The sequence below is a fragment of the Macaca fascicularis genome, chromosome 3 (genome assembly GCF_037993035.2).
Source record: "Macaca fascicularis isolate 582-1 chromosome 3, T2T-MFA8v1.1".
In the NCBI taxonomy this organism is placed as follows: domain Eukaryota; kingdom Metazoa; phylum Chordata; class Mammalia; order Primates; family Cercopithecidae; genus Macaca; species Macaca fascicularis.
In genome coordinates this window covers 170,940,473-170,962,388 of record NC_088377.1, presented here as the reverse complement: position 1 = coordinate 170,962,388, position 21,916 = coordinate 170,940,473, and the positions used below count along the sequence as shown (strand labels likewise).

Below are 21,916 nucleotides of genomic sequence, written 5' to 3'. Positions count from 1 at the left end.
CAAGCCAAGCAAGCCAAGCTGAGTCGAGCAGAGCTGCGGCTGACTCCCAGACCCGTGAACAAGAAACATTTGTCAAAAGTCACTAAGATCTGGAGTTATTGCTTGTCATAGTCTATCCTCAGGGAACACTCTGGGGGTAAAATAATATTTTATATACTAACTTTATTATATCCTTCTTTATTTTTGAGATAGAGTTTCATTCTTGTTGCCCAGGCTGGAGTGCAGTGGCGCGATCTTGGCTCACTGCAAACTCCGCCTCCTGGATTAAAGCAGTTCTCCTGTCTCAGCCTCCCAGTAGCTGGGATTACAGGCATGCGCCACCACGCCTGGCTAATTTTGTATTTTTAGTAGAGACGGGGTTTCACCACATTGGTCAGGCTGGTCTCGAACTCCTGACCTCAGGTGATCCACCCGCCTTGGCCTCCCAGAGTGCTGGGATTACAGGCATGAGCCATTGCGCCTGGCCTATATCCTTCCTTTCTATATCTGACTTTGAGGTTCTCTTGTGTTGAAGAATTTAAACACCAAATTTCTAATTCCAGTTCATTTTATTTTTATTAAAGTGCTTCAGTAGATGAACAGTGTTATCAACAATCAACCCAAACTTTACTGAAATATTCACAAATAAAAATCCTCTATAAGTCATTCAAATAATGTTTCTCTATGTAGTAAAAGTAATCACCATTGGAGACTGGTGAATTTGAATTTATTCCTAACCACATACATGGATTCTTAAATAGGGAGATTCAGCCTGGTTACCTTAATATATGGGGCTGGCTGTCAATACCTGAAAGCTAGTCCCAGCAAATCTGTGAAAAAATGATGTGATTGAGAACTAATCATTTATCCTTAATGCTTCAGTTTCTCCATCTGCACTGAGAAGTAACCTTCCCTTAGAGAAGAGTTGTAAATAAATACAAAATGTTAAAGCTTAGCACACTTCTGTGCCTCAAAAAGCATTCATGTACATGCTTTTAAAAGGGCAACTTCTTTGTTCTTGACATAAATTGAATACTATCTGGCTTTAAAAGAAATTGATGGATGATTACTCTTTCCTTGAAAATTATCTTTTTACTCAAATCATATTAAAATCATACTAGTCTGACTGTAGATTAATTTACAGGAGTCATGCTCAGTAAATTATTTTGGTTGCAATAAGGACTACTCTCCTACTTAGGTAAAATTTACAAATTATTTAAAAAAGTTTCATCCATTACTTACATTCTCCAAGACCTATCCATAAAGACAGAAATCCTGGTACTTTAAAGCACAAAGAAGTAAAATCCAAAATTTACCTATTAGATTTTGGTATCGCTCCCTTGGATACTGTCAAGTATTTTATTCATGTCCTCCAAATTATACTGTGGTTGACAAGGGGCAGAGTAAATAAACAAATTTTGACTAGATTTCCCAGCATAAAGTGACCTGGTGCCATCACAAAAAGATTCAGTAGTGACTAAGTTGGGGGAGAGGGGCAACATTTATAGTAAAAAAGCTTGAAGAGGCTGGGCGCGGTGGCTCAAGCCTGTAATCCCAGCACTTTGGGAGGCCGAGACGGGTGGATCACGAGGTCAGGAGATCGAGACCATCGTGGCTAACACGTGAAACCCCGTCTCTACTAAAAAAAATACAAAAATTAGCCGGGAGCGGTGGCGGGCGCCTGTAGTCCCAGCTACTCGGGAGGCTGAGGCAGAAGAATGGCGTGAACCCAGGAGGCGGAGCTTGCAGTGAGCTGAGATCCAGCCACTGCACTCCAGCCTGGGGGACAGAGCGAGACTCCGTCTCAAAAAAAAAAAAAAAAAAAAAAGCTTGAAGAGGCCGGGCACGGTGGCTCACGCCTGTAATCCCAGCACTCTGGGAGGCTGAGGCGGGCGGATCACCTGGGGTCAGGAGTTTGAGATCAGCCTGGCTAACATGGTGAAACCCTGTTTCTACTAAAAATACAAAAACTTAGCAGGCATGGTGGTGCGTGCCTGTAATCCCAGCTCCTTGGGAGGCTGAGGCAGGAGAATCACTTCAACCCGGGAGGCGGAGGTTGCAGTGAGCCGAGATTGTGCCATTGCACTCCAGCTTGGGCAACAAGAGCGAAACTCAGTCTCAAAAAAACAAAAAACAAAAAAACAAAACAAAACAAAAACCCACAAAAATCAAAAACAAAAACATATGATCCTAACTAAATCAGAAACTTTTTAAAAAACTTTGTTTGTCTTGAGAAGTATGTGATTTTGCTATAAAAGAGAAATATAAAGAGGCTGGTATATCAATTCTCACATTTTCAATGAAACGTGCAATACTTTTAGGTAGAAACAGTATTGCTAAATCTCCACATGACACTTTGAAACTGTTAGCAATAAAAGGGAAAAAAATCATTAATCAACATTGGAGAAAAAGAAAAATGGTAAGCTGTGATGCTCTTACTGTTCTTTTCAATTAGAAAAATATATTGATCATGAGCACAAGTGGACATACCATCTGAATAAATAAAGCCTCCTGTAGTTAACTTGTCATTTAAAAAATGAATTGGATGAAAAGGATAATTTTCTGCAGTGTGCTCAGCCATTTTAAGACTGGAGTCATTTAAGAAAAATACGAAACATCCTTAGAAAGGACCTGAATATTTCTTATTGGTTGTGGCTCTTTAAAAATGGCAGAGCATTCCATGCCCTATACAGAGTACACAAGGAAATAATTTTCACATTGAATATAGATCTCTTACAGAATGAGGAAAAAAACACTTTACACAACACCCTTTTCTATAACATGCAGTATTGAGGGAATAGTAAATCATCATCCTTCACAAAGAAGGTGCAGGTGCTCTAAAATAATCTTAGAGTTAATGATTTTAGAAAGAGGCTGTCCAAATTTGAAATTTAAAATGCAAACTTAATTTCAAAGTTGGTTTTTCCAAATCTCTGATAAGTCCTAGGAATCCAGGGTGAGCAAGAAGAAAACTTTCTCCTTATTTTATGACTTGTACCTCCCACTATCTGTGATGAATGCCATGGGTCAAATGCTGTAACAAATTTCCTCTTTTAGAGCCAGCAAAGGCTAGCCTGGTTCTAGCCAAGACTAAAGCAGGAAGAGGTCCTACCAAAGAGCTTGTCTAGGACTGATCCACCAAAAGATTTCCTAGGCCAACTGGGCACCCAACTGACCCCAGGGCAAGTTGATCATTTTGTTGTGATTCAGGATCCCACCCTTGCACCATCTCTAGGACCAAGAGCCCCCAGAAGAGCCCTGAACAATACTGGATGTTCTTAGGCTGATCTTCCTGTGGCAAGCACTCCTAGAACTGGTAACAAAGTCTGTATGGAAAGGGTAGGCAGAGCACCATTTATTGGAGCTGACCTCCATCTATTGATGCTTGTTGACAAGAACTTAGTGATTCTGGAGAAGCTCCTCCCAACAGATGGGCTGTGAAAACACCTCTCTCTCGAGCCAGAGCTCATATGAATAGTGGAAATCTTCAGGCAGATCCAACCTCTGCCCCAGCACACTCTGCAAGCAGTTATCCACAGGTGAAAATTCAGAGTCCTGGGGTCTGTCATACCGACGGCTGTTAAAAGCCTCAATGTTGGCCCTCAAGGTACATTCTTCTGCTTGGAAGTCCCATGGCCTGGCATCGATGTCTGTGTTGGAAAGAGAGGAAGAAAAATACATTTAATGCAAGACACTGCTTGTCTTACCACAGATCATGGTTCCAAAAATGGAACTCCTCAGAAATTTTTTTGTGTGTGTGTGTGTGTGAAAAGCAATGTACAAAGTAAGTATACAGCATGCTGACACTTAGGTTTAAAAAATACACATATGCCCACATGCATAAGCTTGTATATGCAGAAATTACCTTTGGAAGGGTAGCCTAGAAAGTAGTAATAGTGGTTACCTATGAGAAAGGAAATGAGGGCCCAGAGGGAGGTGGACTTCTTCTATTATATTTCCTTTTCATTATTTCCCTTTCTTACTAGCTTTATGTATTACTAGTTATATGTATTATATTTCCCAAAAGGGTAATTAAATTCCTTTTATGCAGCTTTCCCTAGGGGATGAGAGTGCCATCTGAATGGAGTAGCCAGCTCTCAAGGAATGGGAAGGGGCAAGAGGGGTATAACATGGAGAATCAGAATGGACCAATTACTGAAGACTTCCCTGATTCTGTGGAATCTCCTCCAGCATGTGATAAATCTATATATCAGCTTATTTTAAGATGATGAGGTGACAGCTTCAATGAAGGTAAAAACAGAAAACAGATAATCTGTTTTGCTTCTATTCACTTAGACACTTATTTCAGGGCTAAAGATACAAATCTCCCAGATCTTTCATGTCCCACATGCAAGGGTTTATCATAAGGAAGTGTAGTGTGAGTTTGGGCTCATAATGGCAGCAACAACAGATGTGCCATTTGCAGGATAAAACATTTTCATGTTTGAAAAATGTACAATAATTTAATAGATAATTGTGCTTTATGTCTTATAGCAGAAGTTGCATCCTGGCTTGTTATGTGCCTATCATATGTTTCCTTTAGTTCTCTAAACCCTTTTTTAGTGAAAAGATAGTCCCTCACTACCACAAATTATGCAGTTGAGTTTCCCACATTTGGAGGAATAGCAGGGGTCAGCATATCTGGAGTAAAATGGATAAGCCTTGTCCTGGGAAAACCACCTTCATGATCATGGTATTTTCCCTGCCAGGTAAGTAAGTAGAGTTCTCTGAACTCTTTACTGCATCATCCTTTAAAATTCAAGCAGGTTACAAACCCAGCAAAGACAAGTCATTACCAAAAATTCTCAAATACAATTATGGAAATAATCGTCAAACACAAAACAATAAAAAAGCTCTCCAAAACAAATTTTTCCAAACTCTGATCAATCTTACAAGTTCTGGTAGTTCAACCATATCTTGCCTTCTGAGGTGAGGCAATGTACAGTTCCCAAGATTACCTAGAATATACTACAGCCAAAAAGGTTTAAACTGAATTCATCAAACCTTTAGATTTAACTTCAAGTTTACAGGTAATACCATAGATAGAGGAATAAAGTAGATACCACCACAAAGAAGAAAACAGAGAAATCCTTTTGCAGGACAACTGGCCTAGGTCTTCAATTAGTTAGCATTAATGGTGGGTGTGGGGAGACTGCTAGAGGCCAAGCACGGTGGCTTATGCCTGTAATCCCAGCACTTTGGGAGGCCAGGGCAGGAGGATCCCTTGAGTCCAGGAGTTCAAGACCAGCCTGGGCAACATAGGGAGAGACTCCATCTCTACAAAAAAAATTTAAAAATTAGCTGGGTGTGGTGGTGGTATGCATCTGTAGTCCCAGCTACTTGGCAGCTGGGAAGATCACTTGAGCCCAGGATGTCGGGGCTGCAGTGAGCCATTATCATGCCACTGCTTTCCAGCCTGGGTGACAGAGCAACCCTCTCTCTCAAAAAAAAAAAACAAAACCAGAAAACAAAAATAATTAACATATGTATAACAACCACATGTAACCTGTGGTCCTAGATTGGATTCTGACTTGGAAAAATCGCTATGAAGTACATTTTGGGACAACTAGAAAATTGTGAATATGAACTTCATTAGATGAAATGAAAATGTACTAACATGAAAAGGTAGAGATGATGTTAAAAGAGAAAATTACAAAATAGCATACATAACTTGCTTTCATTTTAATAAAATATGCATATATATGTATAGAAAAAGATCTGGAGGAATATACAATAAGATGTTAATGGTGGCAATTTCTGGATAGTACAAATACAGCATAAATATAATATAGTAAAATGTTTGTTTGCTTATATTTTCTATCTTTTTTTTCCTAACTGCTTTGTAATAATAACAAATTGTTTTAATTTAAAAAATCTTTTGGAGAAAGCTGTCATTTAAAAGAATGTTTTGGAAAGGCAATTATCTCTCCATTTACTTGTTTTATAAAATGGATTTTCGTAATTTACATAGGACAAGGGTACATATTAGATTTTGAGGCATAACCTTAAAGTTTGGCGTATTAATGCCTGACCTATAATCACATACTTTTTCATCTAAAATATGTAACAATTCATGCCAAAAGAGGAGTGATAAATATTTATTTAGTTTTGTCTAAACCCCAGGAAACTCCAGGAAGTCAAGAGCTTTGGGAAGACTCACCATTCCCGTAAGCCCAGTCATCGTTCATGCGGTGACGTACTTTCTGGTAAATGGCTGACATGGTTTTCATGTTGCTTTTCCTCCATTGGCGCCCCAGGTACTTGGTCTGTATCTTTAGCAGCTTTAGGACATAAAGTTGCAGCATGGCCTGTTTGACCTTGAGGGCCCGCTTTAAGATTGGTGCCGATTTAAACACTACCAGCATCTGTTCATTGAAAGAGGGGTGGGATAAACATCTAACGTTTCTTGGAATTTCCACTTTACAGACAAATTAAACCAAACCTAGCTAGCCTCAGAAGTCCCTGGGGAGCTTTCAGGGATCTATGATCCAGGCTCTACCTAGATCTAATCTTCAAGAATATATAGGGGGGCTGGGCACGGTGGCTCATGTCTGTCATCCCAGCACTTTGGGAGGCTGAAGCCAGTGGATCACCCACCACCCTGGCCAACATGATGAAACCCCATCTCTAATAAAAATACAAAAATTAGCCAGGCGTGGTGGCATGGGCCTGTTATCCCAGCTACCAAGGAGGCTGAGGCATGTGAATTGCTTGAACCCAGGAGGCGGAGGTTGCAGTGAGCTGAGATCATGCCACTGTACTACAGTCTGGGTGACAGAGTGAGACTCCGTCTCAAAAAAATAAAATTTTATATATATATTTTTATATATATATATATGTATAGAGAGAGAGAGAGAGAGAGAGAACTATTCCATTCATATTTTATTATTCAAAGTTTTCAATATTCAAAGCATATGGTATAAAATGAAAAGAAAATTTTGTCAGCCACACATATCAATTCCACTGTCACAGTTTTTTATTTTCTGGAGATAATTCTATGTATGCATACATTACTTACATTTTTTTGTTTTGTTTTGAAGATGGAGTCTCACTCTGTTGCCCAGGCTGGAGTGCAGTGGTGCAATCTCGGTTCACTGCAACCTCCGCCTCCTGGGTTCAAGCGATTCTCCTGTCTCAGCCTCCCCCGAGTACAGGCGCCCGCCACCACACCCAGCTAATTTTAGTAGAGATGGGGTTTCATCATGTTGGTCAGGTTGGTCTCAAACTCCTGACCTCAAGTGATCCTTCCACAGTGCTGGGATTACAGGCATGGGCCATCACACCCAGCCTATTTCTGTTTTTTAACACAAATGGTAGCCAACTACATATCCTGCCACACTGTTCTTTACCTGTTTTTTTTTATTGAATATATTTTGAAAATCATTCCATATCAGTATAGGACTGCCTCATTCTTTTACTTTTGTTGAATAGAGATGGGGTCTTACCATGTTGCCCAGGCTGGTCTCAAACTCTTGGGCTCAAGCCATCGTGCTGCCTCAGCCTCCCAAAGTGCTGGGATTACAGGCATGCACCTCTGAGCCTGGCTGCTCATTCTTTTTAATGATTGCATAACATTCTATTATAAGGACATACCATCATTTATTTAACCAGTTGGTCCTGCTTAATGAGCATTTAGCTTGTTTCCAAGCTTTCATTATTATTATTATTTTTTTGAGACGGAGTCTCACTCTGTCGCCCAGGCGGGAGTGCAGTGGCATGATCTCAGCTCACTGCAACCTCTGCCTCCCAGGTTCAAGTGATTCTCCTGCCTCAGCCTCCTGAGTAGCTGGAATTACAGGTGCCTGCCACCATTCCTGGCTTTTTGTATTTTTAGTAGAGATGGGGTTTTGCTATGTTGGTCAGGCTGGTCTCGAACTCCTGACCTTGTTATCTGCCTGTCTCTTCCTCCCAAAGTGCTGGGATTACAGGCATGAGCCACCGCACCCAGCCAAGCTTTCATTATTATAAACAATGTTGCAATGATAAACCTTGCACTTGTATCATTTGGGAATGTGTGTAATCCAAACAACATTGCTAGTTTCCCTGCTAGAGTTGCCCTGAGGGAGGGTCTGAGATTGGGACCCCTGAAAAGAAATGGACTGATAGGTAATCATCTAATATAGAATAAGTGCCCAGAATTATAAGATGCTAAATCTCATGCAGCATTCAGTGTCTATATATGGAGATCACAAACCAGGCAGCACACAAAAATTTACTAGTGATCTTTTAAAAATTCAGTCAGATGGACAACTCCATGATGTAAAACCACACTCACCATGGTCCGGGAATGTTTCCATTTGGTCAGTTTATTGAGCAGCCTCAGGAGGTTGATGCAGGAAAAGAGGTTCCTCCAGCAGAACTGGCTGTTGTCTCCAGCTTCCTATAATAGGGAACATCCATCATTATTTTAATACCTACAAGGCTTTAATTCCCACAGAAGCCTGGAAGTCAATGTTGGTCAGTTTAGGTGAGGCCTTCCTGTATGAAATAATACCTCCTCACCTTCCTGTTTCTTAACACACTGAGGTCTCCAAAGCCCACAGTTTGAAAACCCCCTCAGCTGCCAATCCTGGAAGACTCTATCTACAGCATGTGTTGGTTAGACAGATGATACATGAACACAGGAACCTGATTCAAGCAAGTTTTCTTGTATAGCTTATTGCTCTAGGATCAGAAAAGAGATGAGAGGATTTTACCCCTATATACAAGTACTTTGCACTTATATAAACTATGTAATTGTTAGGATTAGGTCTAATTCTTATAGATTTTAAACTATGTTGGATGGCTCTGATATCTATTATAATTGAATTTTTTTTTTAATCAACCTCAACCCTCCTTTATCAAACTCAACCCTCCTTTATCAAACCATATTACAGTCAGATGCTTAATTCTTCAGCATGGAAGGAAAAATGGCAGATGGTTTATTCTAATCAGGTATTTTTCTTATCTATTTTTTGATAGTTTGTGAACACCTAACCAGAGACAACAGATGGATGTCAGATTAAAAGCAGGTATCTACTCATAGAAACATTTTTCAGAAATAAAAATATGAGTCCTTATGTGAATTTGGGGCTTGCAAATACATACTGGTGTCAGAAGCTATATAAATCAATGAGCACACATGACAGCCAAACTAACATCTTGGAAATTCCTCACATCCACAATGTGATAGGAGAATGTAGGAGTAGACGACATGTAGAAGTGAGCTGCTGTCTGGTGAATGGAAAACTACCTCTTCCTCCCTCAAATTAATTTGAAGCAACACAGGCATATAGCTAATGTGGAATGAACATCTGAGGTTTTTGAGGGTATTAGGCTTTCCTAATACCTAATACCGAGAGCCAAAAAGTTTCAGGGAAATTTATTGTTTAGAAATATTATTTATAGGTCAGAAATATTATTTATAGATCAGGTAATCCCAGCACTTTGGGAGGCCGAGGCAGGCAGATCGAGACCTGAGTTCAAGAGTTCGAGACCAGCTTGGCCAACATGGTGAAACTCCATTTCTACTAAAACAATAAAAAAAATAGCTGGGCATGGTGGCAGGCGCCTATAATCCCAGCTACTTGGGAGGCTGAGGCAGGAGAATCACTTGAACCCAGGAGGCAGAGGTTGCAGTGAGTCGAGACCACGCCATTGCACTCTAGCCTGGGGAACAAGAGAGAAACTCCATCTCAACAGAAATATTATTTATAAATAATATTCTCCATCCTATAGTAAATGTTCAACATTGTCCCAGGAGAACCATCTGTCTGCTTCTAGGGAAAACTTCTATGGGACTTTCTGCTCTAGTGCATCAGCTAGTCTGGCCTGCCCCAAATAGACCAAGTTCTACAGACATTATATCTTGTGCAGTTAAGAGAGACAGGCAGACTTTCAATTTTTTTTTTTTTGGTGAGAGAGAGTTTTGCTTTTGTTGCCTAGACTGGAGTGCAATGGGGCAATCTCGGCTCACCGCAAACTCTGCCTCCCGGGTTCAAGTGAATCTCCTGCCTCAGCCTCCTGAGCAGCTGGGATTATAGGCATGCACCACCACGCCTAGCTAATTTTGTATTTTTGGTAGAGATGGTCAGGATCTCTATGGTCATGTTGGTCAGGATGGTCTCAAACTCTCAACCTCAGGTCATCCGCCTGCCTCAGCCTCTTAAAGTGCTGGGATTATAGGCGTGAGTACCGCGCCCGGCCAGAGTTTTAAATTTTTAAGACACAAGGGAAACACAAAACATATGGGATAAGCAAGTGTATTTCTACTGTGAGCTTCCTTCATCCTGATTTTCAATACGGTAGAGGCATAAAAAGCCTTGCATTCCTCAGTATCTCAAAGAATAATATGGGAGAGAAGGCATCCCCTTGTAGAAGCAGCATTGGAATAGATACCAGAATACCTGGATTATGGCCTCATCCCTGACTGTATGATCTTAGGTAAATCATTTTCCTTGTTTCTTGTAGGAGGTTGAACTAGCTAATCTTTAAGATCACTTCAGCTCTGAGCATTCTATAATTCTGTGATTTACATGGACTTTCTCCAGTTGAAAAGAACTGCCTCATTCTTTTTAATGGTTACCTAATATTGTATTGCAAGTATGTACCATAATTTATTTAACCAGTTGGCCCTATATTAGTAGGCATTTAGGTTATTACCAATCTTTCAATTTTTCTTTTTCTGAGACAGAGTCTGACACTGTTGCCCAGGCTTGAGTGTAGTGGTGTCATCTCGGCTCACTGCAACCTCTGCCCCCCCGGGGTTCAAGCAATTCTCCTGCCTCAGCCTCCCAAGTAACTGGGACTACAGACGCCTGCCACCACGCTCAGCTAATTTTTCTATTTTTAGTAGAGATGGGGTTTTACCATGTTGGCCAGGCTGGTCTTGAACTCCTGACCTAGGGTGATCTGCCTGCCTTGGTCTCCGAAAGTGTTGAGATTACAGGCTTGAGCTATTGCGCCTGGTCTTTTTTTTTTTTTTTTTTTTTTTTTTTGAGACAGAGTCTAGCTCTGTTTCCCAGGCCGGAATACAGTGGATCAATCTCGGCTCACTGCAACCTCCACTTTCTGGGTTCAAGCTGTTCTCCTGTCTCAACCTCCCAAGTAGCTGGGATTACAGGCACAGGCCACCACACCCATCTAATTTTTGTATTTTTAGTAGAGATGGAGTTTCTCCATGTTGGCCAAGCTGGTCTTGAACTCCTGGCCTCAACTGATCCACCCGCCTTGGCCTCCCAAAGTGCTGGGATTACAGGCGTGAGCTACCACACGCCTGGACCCCAATTGTTCATTATTATAAACAATGCTGCAATGAATAATCTTAGACTTATGACATTTGGCATTTGGGATATGTGACTGTAATCCAAACAACTTTGCTAACTTCCCTAGCAGAGATGCTCTGAGGGAGGGTCCATATTTAAATCCCAAAAAGAAATGGACTGGTGATTAATCAAGTAAAGTTTTCTTTCTTTGTTTTGAGTCGGACTCTTGCTGTGTCGCTCAGGCTGGAGGGCAGTGGCGCCACCTCAACTCACTACAACCTCCGCAACCCGGTTTAAGTGATTCTCGTGCCTCAGCCTCCTGAGTAGCTGGGATTATAGATGTGCACCATCACGCCCAGCTAATTTTTGTATTAGGAGAGATGGAGTTTCACCATGCTGGCCAGGCTGGTCTTGAACTCCTGGCCTTAAGTGATTCACCCGCCTCGGCCTCCCAAAGTGCTGGGATTATAGGCGTGAGCCACCGTGCCCCACCAAGCAGTTTTAAAAGTGAAGTTTTGGACTGGGTGCAGTGGCTAACGCTTGTAATTCCAGCACTTTGAGAGGTCAAGGCGGACGGATCACAAGGTCAGATAGAGACCATCCTGGCCAACGCAGTGAAACCCCACCTCTACCAAAAATACAAAAATTTGCAGGGCATGGTGGCGCACACCTATAGTCCCAGCTACTTGGGAGGCTGAGGCAGGAGAATCACTTGAACCTGGGAGGCAGAGGTTGCAGTGAACCAAGATTGCGCCACTGCACTCCAGCCTGGTGACAGAGTGAGATGCCGTCTCAAAAAAAAAAAAAAAAAAGTGAAGTTTTGAGTAAGGGTAAGCCATTTGTGGCTGCTGCCTTTTCCTTGGGGCTCAGTCTCAAGAATTCCAGGAAAGGAACTCCAGTTCCCTCTTTGAAGATAGTCTCAGTTGCCCATGGCCTTGCTCTCCTTTCCTCCTCTTTTTTTCTTTTTTTTTTTTTTCTTTTTATTTTTTGAGACAGAGTCTCACTCTGTTGCCCAGGCTGGAGTGCAGTGGCGCTATCCTTGGCTCACTGCAACCTCCGTCTCCTGGGTTCAAGCTATTCTCCTGCATCAGCCCCTCAAGTAGCTAGGATTACAGGCACATGCCACCATGCCCAGCCAATTTTTCTATTTTTAGTACAGACAGGGTTTCACCATGTTGGCCAGGCTGGTCTCAAACTCCAGACTCTCAGGTGATCTGCCCACCTTGGCCTCCCAAAGTGCTGGGACTACAGGTGTGAGCCACTGCACCTGGCTGGGTCTTACTATTTTGCCCGGGCTGGGCTCAAACTCATCATCCTCCCACTTCAGCTTCCCAAGTAGCTGGGACTATAGGCATGTGCCAACTCTCTTTTCCCTCTGATACTACTTCCCCAGACAACTGTAAGTAGCTCTACTTCTCATATTAGATGCTGCCAGGAGCTGGCACTGAAAGCACACACACTGGTCAGTGGCTCTCTCAGGATGGCCACCAAACCCTAGCTTGTTTTGTCTCCCTTGCTTGCAGCAGGCTCTACCTGCAGCACTGCTCTAGCCTGTGCCTGTTCCAACCCAACAGATAACTTTTTCCCAACAGGTCTTTGGTTCCACAGGTACCTGTTCACATTTGCCAAACTTGAGAGTTTTTCTTCATGTTTATATTCATTTAAGGCAGGTCACCTTTCTCTATTTTTTTTTTTCCAAGACCCAGCATATTAAAATGGAAGCCTCTATGAGGAGATATAATTTGTGAACAGCAGCACACGTCACATTCTCTTGTTCCTGGTACTTCATACTAGCCAAAGCAAGACCTTTACTTTCTTTGTATTAACTAAAGTTAAAAAAGAAAACATACCCACAACCTACTCTCACGAATATTTGTTTGCAGTATGCCTTAGGTCTAAAGATTCAGTTCAAGGACTACATCCCACCCTTTCAGAGTATCTCCAGGGCACTAAGAGGGCTGTATTCTCAAAGATCCATCCATCACCCAGGTGAGTGAGCCAAGCCAAATAAAATCTAGGCTATGCCAATTATGTAGCTAATTAATTCAGATGACTAAGGGAAGAATGGAGCATTTCTTCCTTTTGGATTGAGGAATCATATTGGTTAGAATGTGAGCACCAGAAGGAATGTAGTTGCTCTAGTCCCAATTCTGTCATCCACAGAAACAAAAACTGGGGCCCAGAAAGGGGAAGGGGCTTGCCCAAGGTCACATGTTAAGCACCCAATCACCAGTACTCAGTCATTTGAAGACTCTTTATTTACTGTTCACCTTCTAGCTGCACTTCTGGAATCCTGCACACAGAAGGCAATTCAGAGGAAATTTAGTTGGATCCCCTGCTTTCCGAGCTTCTTGAAGACTCAATGGTGGAAAAGCACATTCTTTGGTCCTACCATAATTCGTACTTCAAACCAGAAGAAAATAATCGTTCCCAGGAAAAACAAGAACAAAAAACAGTGAGGTTTCCTTCTTTAAATGGAAGCACTTGACTGAATCTAGTCAGCCTATGATCAGATTGAACTTTTAAAGAAGGGCTACTAAGGGTGAGATCTAATACTATATCTCAAACCTCCTCAACAGCTTACTGAAGTCCCTGTGTGACAAACGAGCTCTGCACTGATAAATCAAAATTATTAATATTAACTTGGTTATTTTATAATGAATGTAGGGGAATTTTATAGTCCAAGGAAAGTTGGATGCTTATCTAATGACTCAACCTTCCTTCCTTTATAGATGAAATTTCTATAGCCTACAGGAAACCTGCTCAAGATCCCTTATAGTTATAAGTGGCAAAGCCAGGTTTGTTTGTCTTTTCCATACTACCTAGTCTATTTCTCTGCTTTGTGCTTCAGGCTTTCCTGGCCATGTTAGCCCTGCATTTATTTGAAACTATTAAAAAAACTTATGCTGGCCAGGCATGGTGGCTCGCACCTGTAATCCCAGCACTTTGGGACGTCAAGGCAGGAGGATTGTTTGAGACCAGGGATTTGAAACAAGCCTGGGCAACATAGTGACACTCTGTTTCTACAAAAAATTTAAAAATTGCCTGGGCAATATAGTAAGACCTTGTCTCTACAAAAAATATAAAAAATTAGCCAGGCGTGGTGACATGTGCCTCTAGTCCCAGCTACTCGGGAGGCTGAGGTGGGAGGATCACTTGAGCCCGGAGGGTAGGTTGCAGTGAGCCAAGATCACACCACTGCACTCTAGCCTGGGTGACAGGGTGAGGCTCTGTCTTAAAAAAAAAAAAAAAAAAAAAAAAAAAGCTAGGTCTTAATACTTAACTGATGTCAAATTCATGGTAATAACTATGACTTGACAAATGATTCTTTTGATTCATTTATCTATTATGGTTCACATAACTGAAAATGAAATCCTATTTTTATTTTAAACTTTCTTTTTTTGACTATTACAAGTTTATCTAACAAATTTTTTTTTTTTGGAGACAGAGTGTCGCTCCTGTTGCCCAGGTTGGAATGCAATGGTGCGATCTCTGCTCACTACAACCTCTGCCTCCCAGGTTCAAGTGATTCTCCTGCCTCAGCCTCCCAAGTAACTGGGATTACAGATGCCTGCCACCACACCCAGCTAATTTTCATATTTCGTAATTTTCCCAGCACTTTGGGAGGCCGAGGTGGGTGGATCACAAGGTCAGGAGTTCAAGACCAGCCTGGCCAACATGGTGAAACCCCATCTCTACTAAAAATACAAAAATTAGCCGGGTGTGGTGGCGAGTGCCTGTAATCCCAGTTACTTGGGAAGCTGAAGCAGGAGAATCGCTTGAACCCAGGAGGTGGAGGTTGCAGTGAGCCGAGACCGCGCCACTGCACTCCAGCCTGGCAACAGAGCGAGACTCCGTCTCAAAAAAAAAAAAAAAAGTCCGATATAAAAATGTACATGGCCGGGCGCGGTGGCTCAAGCCTGTAATCCCAGCACTTTGGGAGGCCGAGACGGGCGGATCACGAGGTCAGGAGTTCGAGACCATCCTGGCTAACACGGTGAAACCCCGTCTCTACTAAAAAAATACAAAAAACTAGCCGGGCGAGGTGGCGGGCGCCTGTAGTCCCGGCTACTCGGGAGGCTGAGGCAGGAGAATGGCGTAAAAACCCGGGAGGCAGAGCTTGCAGTGAGCTGAGATCCGGCCACTGCACTCCAGCCTGGGCGACACAGCGAGACTCTGTCTCAAAAAAAAAAAAAAAAAAAAAATGTACATGACCTAATTTTTACATCATAGTAAAAAAGGCTCTTTGGAGAGGGGACATGGATTTCTATGTTGAACAGCCATCATTTATACTTGTTTCAAGGTTTCTAACATGATACTCTTTCATTGTATTACCACTATCCCAATATTGTTCTGTTGCCCACTGGTTGCCATCTCCACACACTCATCTATCACAAGATTCATAAAGGCATCAAATCCCCACAATATTCTTGGACGTCTGCCACCATTTAATTTCAATGATAACTTCTTGTCTATAAACTTTTTCAACACGGGAGGGTGAGTTTTGCTCATGGTGTCTACATGGGCTCATAGATGCCTTAAGATGGAATGCATGTCCTCTCTCTTGCTCCTGTGGTAGGCTCAGCAGTCTTGCATCTGGCATCACCCACCTCATTAGCCAATCAATTGTCGGCATTTTTTTTCTATTTTAGTCTTTTCTTTACCAACACTATTATAGAATAATTTTCTTATCATATGGGTTTTTGATAAATTACTGCTAGATTAAGGACATAGATCTGGATAGCTTAAAAGAGAGTAATGGTTCTCAAGTGAAATAAGTGGATAAGGAGGAAGGAGAAAAAAAAAATTCAAGATTGTTTGGGAAACTTTAACAAACTACAAGTGCTTCAGTAAGGGGCACTAACATACCTGGATATGTGAGTTTGAAAAATCATCCTGGAGATTCTAATCTCCCCAAGAACCCATTACAGAAATAGTGACCAACAGGAAAATTGATATAATGCTAAAAAATTTTTATCCATGGTCCTTTCTTTGCATAAATAACTCATGGAAAATGGATATATGCCTTATGGTACATTTACAGTATAACTCTGAAATACATGTATGTTTACTCATAAATGCATAGTTTTAAATAACATTGTAGGAATGTACACATAAGTATAGAAAGTAAAAAAGATATCAGTATAATACATATAAAAATATTTTCCATCCCCCAAAGCATTTCCTTGCACAGCCTACATTTCATACCACTGCTCTCAACAACCATTCAGATGCTAAGCATTGCAAAATACATGCTGAGTCCACATCCACTGCCTTCTCCAGCAATCTCCTTTCAAAGACCACACTTAACTTCCACATAACATACGTTCACCATCCTTCATTTAAGTTTGGAATTTTATTTCAATTTTTTCCTAGCTTAGTGGATTGAGTATGAATACCAACATTTGGAGATACACAAATTTTTAAACTTCCTGTACCAGGTGGGAGGGGAAACTACTCAGTATATTGGTGAGGATGGCCTATCTATAGCTAATTGTTTTGACAAAATGGGAATACTTCAGAAATTAATATGCCATTAGCTCTACTTTTATTTCATGTTCATCATGCTTTTTAGAGTTTCAAATAAAGTTGAATTGAATTCAGTTCAAATTCAGAAAAGTGAAAAAATATAAATCAAGACTACCTCAGCCCAGCAGTGGCTCAAGCCTATAATCCCAGCACTTTGGGAGGCCAAGGCAGGTAGATCATTTGTGGTCAGGAGTTCAAGACCAGCCTGGCCAACATGGTGAAACCCTGCCTCCACTAAAAAATACATAAATTAGCTGAGCAGCAATGGCACGCACGCACCTGTAATCCCAGCTACTTGGGAGGTTGAGGCAGGAGAATCGCTTGAACCTGGGAGGCAGAGGCTGTGGTGAGCAGAGATTGTGCCACTGCACTCCAGCCTGGGTGACTGTCTCAAAAAAAAAAAAAAAAAAAGACTACTTCAGCCCAATAGTTCCACTTCTAGGAATCTAAAGGAAATAATCAAAGATTCACGTGCAGCTGGGCATAGTGGCTTACACCTGTAATCCCAGCACTTTGAGAGGCCAAGGCAGGAGGATCACCGAGCCCAAGAATTTGAGACCAGTCTGGGCAAAATAGGGAGATTCTGTCTCTAGGGAGATTGTATCTCTAAAAAAAATTTTTTTTAATTTAAAAATTAGCCAAGCATGGTGGCATGTGCCTGTAGTCCTAGCTACTTGGGTGGCTGAGGTGGAAGGATCATTTGACCCTGGGAGGTCAAGACTGCAGTGAGCTGTGATCACATTACTGCACTCCAGCCTGAGCAACTTCGAGACCCTGTCTCAAAAAAAAAAAAAAAAAAAAAAAAAAAAAAGATTCGCATGTAAGGATGTTTGTTTTGGAGTTACACAAGGAAAACATAAATAAATGTCAACGACAGAGAAGAATCTTTTTTGAAACTAAATAGTGGAATATTATGTGTAACTATTAAAAATTATGTCCTGGGCCAGGTGTAGTGGCTCATGCCTGTAATCCCAGCACTCTGGGAGGCTCACAGTACAACAAAAAATTACTAAAAATACAAAAAATTAGCCAGGTGTAGTGGCATGTGCCTGTAATCCCAGCTACTCGGAAGGCTGAGGCAGAAGAATCGCATGAACCTGGGAGGCAGAGGTTGCAGTGAGCCAAGATGGCGCCACTGCACTCTAGCCTGGCCGACAGAGTGAGACTCCATCTCAAAAATGAATAAATAAAAATAAATAATAAATAATAAAAAAAATCAAAACTATGTCCTCAGCTGGGCGTGGTGGCTGACACCTGTAATCCCAGCAATTTGGGAGGCCAAGGAGGGCAAATTGCTTGAGCCCAGGAGTTCAAGATCAGCTTGGGCAACACAAAGACCCCGTCTCTACAAAAAATACATAAATTAGCCTGGCATGGTGGCATGCCTGTGGTCCCAGCTACACCCAGCTACTTGGGAGGCTGAGGTGGGAGGATCACTTCAGTCCAGGAGCGTGAGGCTGCAGTGGGCTGTGCTTCAGGCCGAGTGCACTGCACTCCAGCTTGGGTGACAAAGCAAGACCTTGCCTTCAAAAAAGGAAGAAAAATATTGTCCTCTAGAATGTTTAATAAAATGATATTGTGAACATTTAAATTTTGCTGCCAAATGAAACATCTATGTATAAAGTCTTAGTTTTGTTAATGTGTTTATATATGAGTGAATATATATATATAATTGCAGCAAAATATTAACAGTGGCTATATGTAGGTGACATAAGAGTATTTTTCTTCCTCATACTTTTCTGTTTCTCCAATTTTCTGCAATACATATATTTATTTTAATATCAGAAAAAAAACTTAAAGAAAATCCTATAGCCATTCGTGGTGGCTCACGCCTGAAATCCCAGCACTTTGGGAGGCTGAGGCAGGTGGATCACCTGAGGCCAGGAGTTCGAGATCAGCCTGGCCAACGTGATGAAATCCCATCTGTACTAAAAATACAAAAATTAGCTGGGCATGGTGGCACGTGCCTATAGTCCCTGCTACTCGGGAGGCTGAGGCAGGAAAATCACTTGGACTCAGGAGGTGGAGGTTGCAGTGAGCTGAGATCGCACCACTGCATTCCAGCCTGGGTGACAGAACAAGACTCTGTCTCAAAGAAAAGAAAAGAAAATCCTATATATTCAAATAGCCAGTACATTTTCTGTGCTTGCCATTTGTTAAGCCTGAAAAAAAGAGATATATCTTACTCATCTGAACACTAGTCTTTTTCTGAGCATAGAAGTCACAAGTTTAGATAAACCATACTGAGGACCTATGTGGAATAGACTCACCAGTTACTGCAGCCCATGACTGGGTTCATTCAAAATTCAAGCAAAACAAAAAGTCTGTGGTTACTAAATGGAACCACCAGGTGCCACTATTGCTTCACAGAAAGGAGTAAAATACTTAGCATGACTATTTTTTAGGAAGAATAAATATACGCTTTCACTCTGGGATAATACTAAAGTCTTCTTAGAAAACATAATAAATTATTATGTTCACTTCATTTCAATAATTTTATGCACATATCCCAAAGGTCAATTGGGAGAGATGTGAAATCGTGGTTCCTATCAATTCCTATATATGAACAAATGGGGTTGGAATTGAAAATAAAGAACACATTATAGGAAGAAATAAATTCAGGCCATAAAAGTTGACTTTATCTTCTGAAATGTCCTACTAATAGCAGAATTTTAATGCTACTGTGTACCACTGTTTCTGTGGAAAACGTATTCTTCATTCCAACTCTGAATGGCAGGGGATGCATGTCTTTCTACCCTGACTTCCACTTTCAACTGGTAGCTGTTTAACTTCTCCATCTATAAAATAGTAATACAACCTCATAGAGTAGTTTTAATGATTGAATAGCTACATCTGTGTAGTGTGGGTAAAAAAATTTTTTTAATAAAAAATTTGATAAAAGACTGACTAGCATCATAAATAACATAAAGAAGGTTAGAAAATTTATTACTTCTCTGTAGGAATAAAAAGCTTCCAACTCCTTTGGCTGCTAAGGCCATGTCTAAATAAGACCAGGGAATCTCTCTATCCCAGTGGTAAAAAACGGTGCCAGGTTGGTGTTTCAGGACATGGGTCTTTTGACTCATGTCTAATTCAGGCTCTGTCACCTATGAGGAGTAAACCATGACAAGTCACTGGGCCTTCAGGTTTCTCATCTTCGAAATAAGGGGGATGGATCAAATGGCTCTTAAGCCCCCTCTTAAGTCCCCTCCAGCCAAGAATCCTATGGTTCTATAAAACTTGTACCACAGAGGTTGTCCTTCTATTTTTGCATAATATAGTTTTCTGACTCAACATTTTGCAAGAATTACAATTGGAGGACAAAGGGTTGTAGTAACCATCGGTTACTACATCGGTTAAATGATTCAATCATTTAACATTTATCGAGCTCTTCAATGTACCAGACAAGGTGCTAGACTCTAAGGATATAAAAATGATGATACTATCTCTTCCTTCAAGGATTCTACAGTCAAATTGAGAAACAGACACAAATGCATAATTACAATGCAACAGGCTGGAGGTATGGATTGTGGCATATCTAAGGAGCTGTGGCAATACATGATGAGGTAGGTACCTCATCTTCAGTATGGCTGTTGTTCAGTCAGTTTCATGGAATTGAGAATAACTGTGAGTGACTTTTCTTTGCCTAGAGCTGTTTTCAAGATGAGAAACTTTCTGGGCAATCCTTTTGTGGCTATACAGACTTTTGCCTCCGAGAGACTTAGACAAGTATTTTCTCAGGTACACATTGCTAGGTTTATAACCTATATGAAAATAAGAAGTGAACTCCCTGTAGCACAGCAGAAAGAAGACAGATAATTATTTGAGCTAGACCAGAAGAGATTCTCCTGCATTTAGCATAGATATTCACACTCAATTTCAGTCCCATTATGTTTCTAAATTCCCTCTCCTCCTTGGTGTTCTTCACTGGCTGTTTCCTCTTCTCTGAAAAATGCTAGGCTAAGCTTTTCCAGATCTTTCTCAACTGGGTCAGCAACTCTAAACCCCTGCTGCATCTGTGCTCTTGCCAATATACCTTCATTGATCTAAGACTCTCAAACCAGGGCATTAAGGGGTTGGAGAAGAAATGAAAGAGCAAATGCCAACCTGTACCACCTAGCAATTTCAAAGGCTACCAAATCCCCATCTGCTTACCAGACTTTCAGTAGTAAGCTCCGGCAAATCCTGGATGGTGCAGCAAGGGTAATCCAGGACTGAGATGCTGTAAGATGCAGAGATAAGGACAGGCTTTAGGTAAATGACAACAGCAGGAATTGGCTGTATCTGAAAAGGGCAGGAGTTATTTCTCTCCAGCAGCCCCTATCCAGTTCCCAAATTGCTTAGTGACCTCAGCTGAAACTGAGGGCTCTGGTGCCAGGCAACTCTAGCTCCAGTCTCCTTTCCTATCAGGAGAGGAACCAATGAGTTCTTTGAGGCTGGCCCCCATCTGGTAGATGCAAAAAAGAGCAGAAAGAGAGCCTCTTTTCTTAGCACTCCTTGCTTCTTTAAAGGAATACGTAAACTTAAGTGCATTTGTGTTTCTGCATTTAACTGTATGTGTGAATATAACTGCTCCCACAGACGTGGTCCAAACCCATCCCACTGGATAACAATCTGAGGATGTGAGGATGAAATGATCCTCCTGTGTCTCTCACCAGATCTTTCTGAAAGCTGGGAGCTCTGGGGAATGATTACAGAAGCCACTCCTAAAGGAAGCTTGAGACAGGGGCAGCTTCCTATAGAAAGGCTAATCTAGGAACTCAAGAATGATAATAGCTGACAGTGGGGGACTGCAAGTTACAGCTCTGTGGTGAGCCCAGGGAAGCAGGCATGAGTTAGGAGGGGAAATAAGGCATTGCATTATGACAAGGACATAGTTACAAAATAAATGACAGCTCTCTCTTTCCTCTTCTCCCTTCTTCATTGACACAACACAGAATCTGGACTAGCTAATCTCTAATGCTCCTTCTGGTTCTGACATTCCATGAGGTTTTGAACACCAATCTATCTGAACTAGTGCAGTTGGAAATGAATAAAGGATGTTGGTAAAGCAGTGGCTATAAAGACGAGTTCACACTGCTATAATGAACCTGTCTCTACATTTCAAAAGTCAAAATTTCTATACAAGCAAAAGGCAACAATTTATTTGGCCAGAAATGTTTACC

At 41.4% G+C, this 21,916-nt stretch overlaps 1 protein-coding gene and 2 pseudogenes across 2 annotated transcripts in view; all 3 read right to left on the bottom strand.

The window, feature by feature from the left end:
* Positions 1-529: 529 nt before the first annotated feature.
* The window catches only part of STRIP2 (striatin interacting protein 2), a 58,367-nt gene continuing 36,980 nt past the window's right edge, over positions 530-21,916 (bottom strand). For both annotated transcript variants that reach the window (XM_005550752.4, XM_074035974.1), the window contains 4 exons: positions 20,907-20,973; positions 8,255-8,359; positions 6,140-6,344; positions 530-3,629 (listed from right to left, as the gene is read on the bottom strand). In XM_005550752.4, coding sequence (XP_005550809.1) covers positions 3,379-3,629; positions 6,140-6,344; positions 8,255-8,359; positions 20,907-20,973 — 628 coding nt within the window. In that variant the 3' untranslated portion in view covers positions 530-3,378. The remainder of the gene's footprint in view (positions 3,630-6,139; positions 6,345-8,254; positions 8,360-20,906; positions 20,974-21,916) is intronic.
* LOC123572708 (U1 spliceosomal RNA) lies at positions 4,544-4,696 on the bottom strand (annotated as a pseudogene).
* On the bottom strand, positions 15,430-15,859 carry LOC107129287 (small nuclear ribonucleoprotein G pseudogene; annotated as a pseudogene).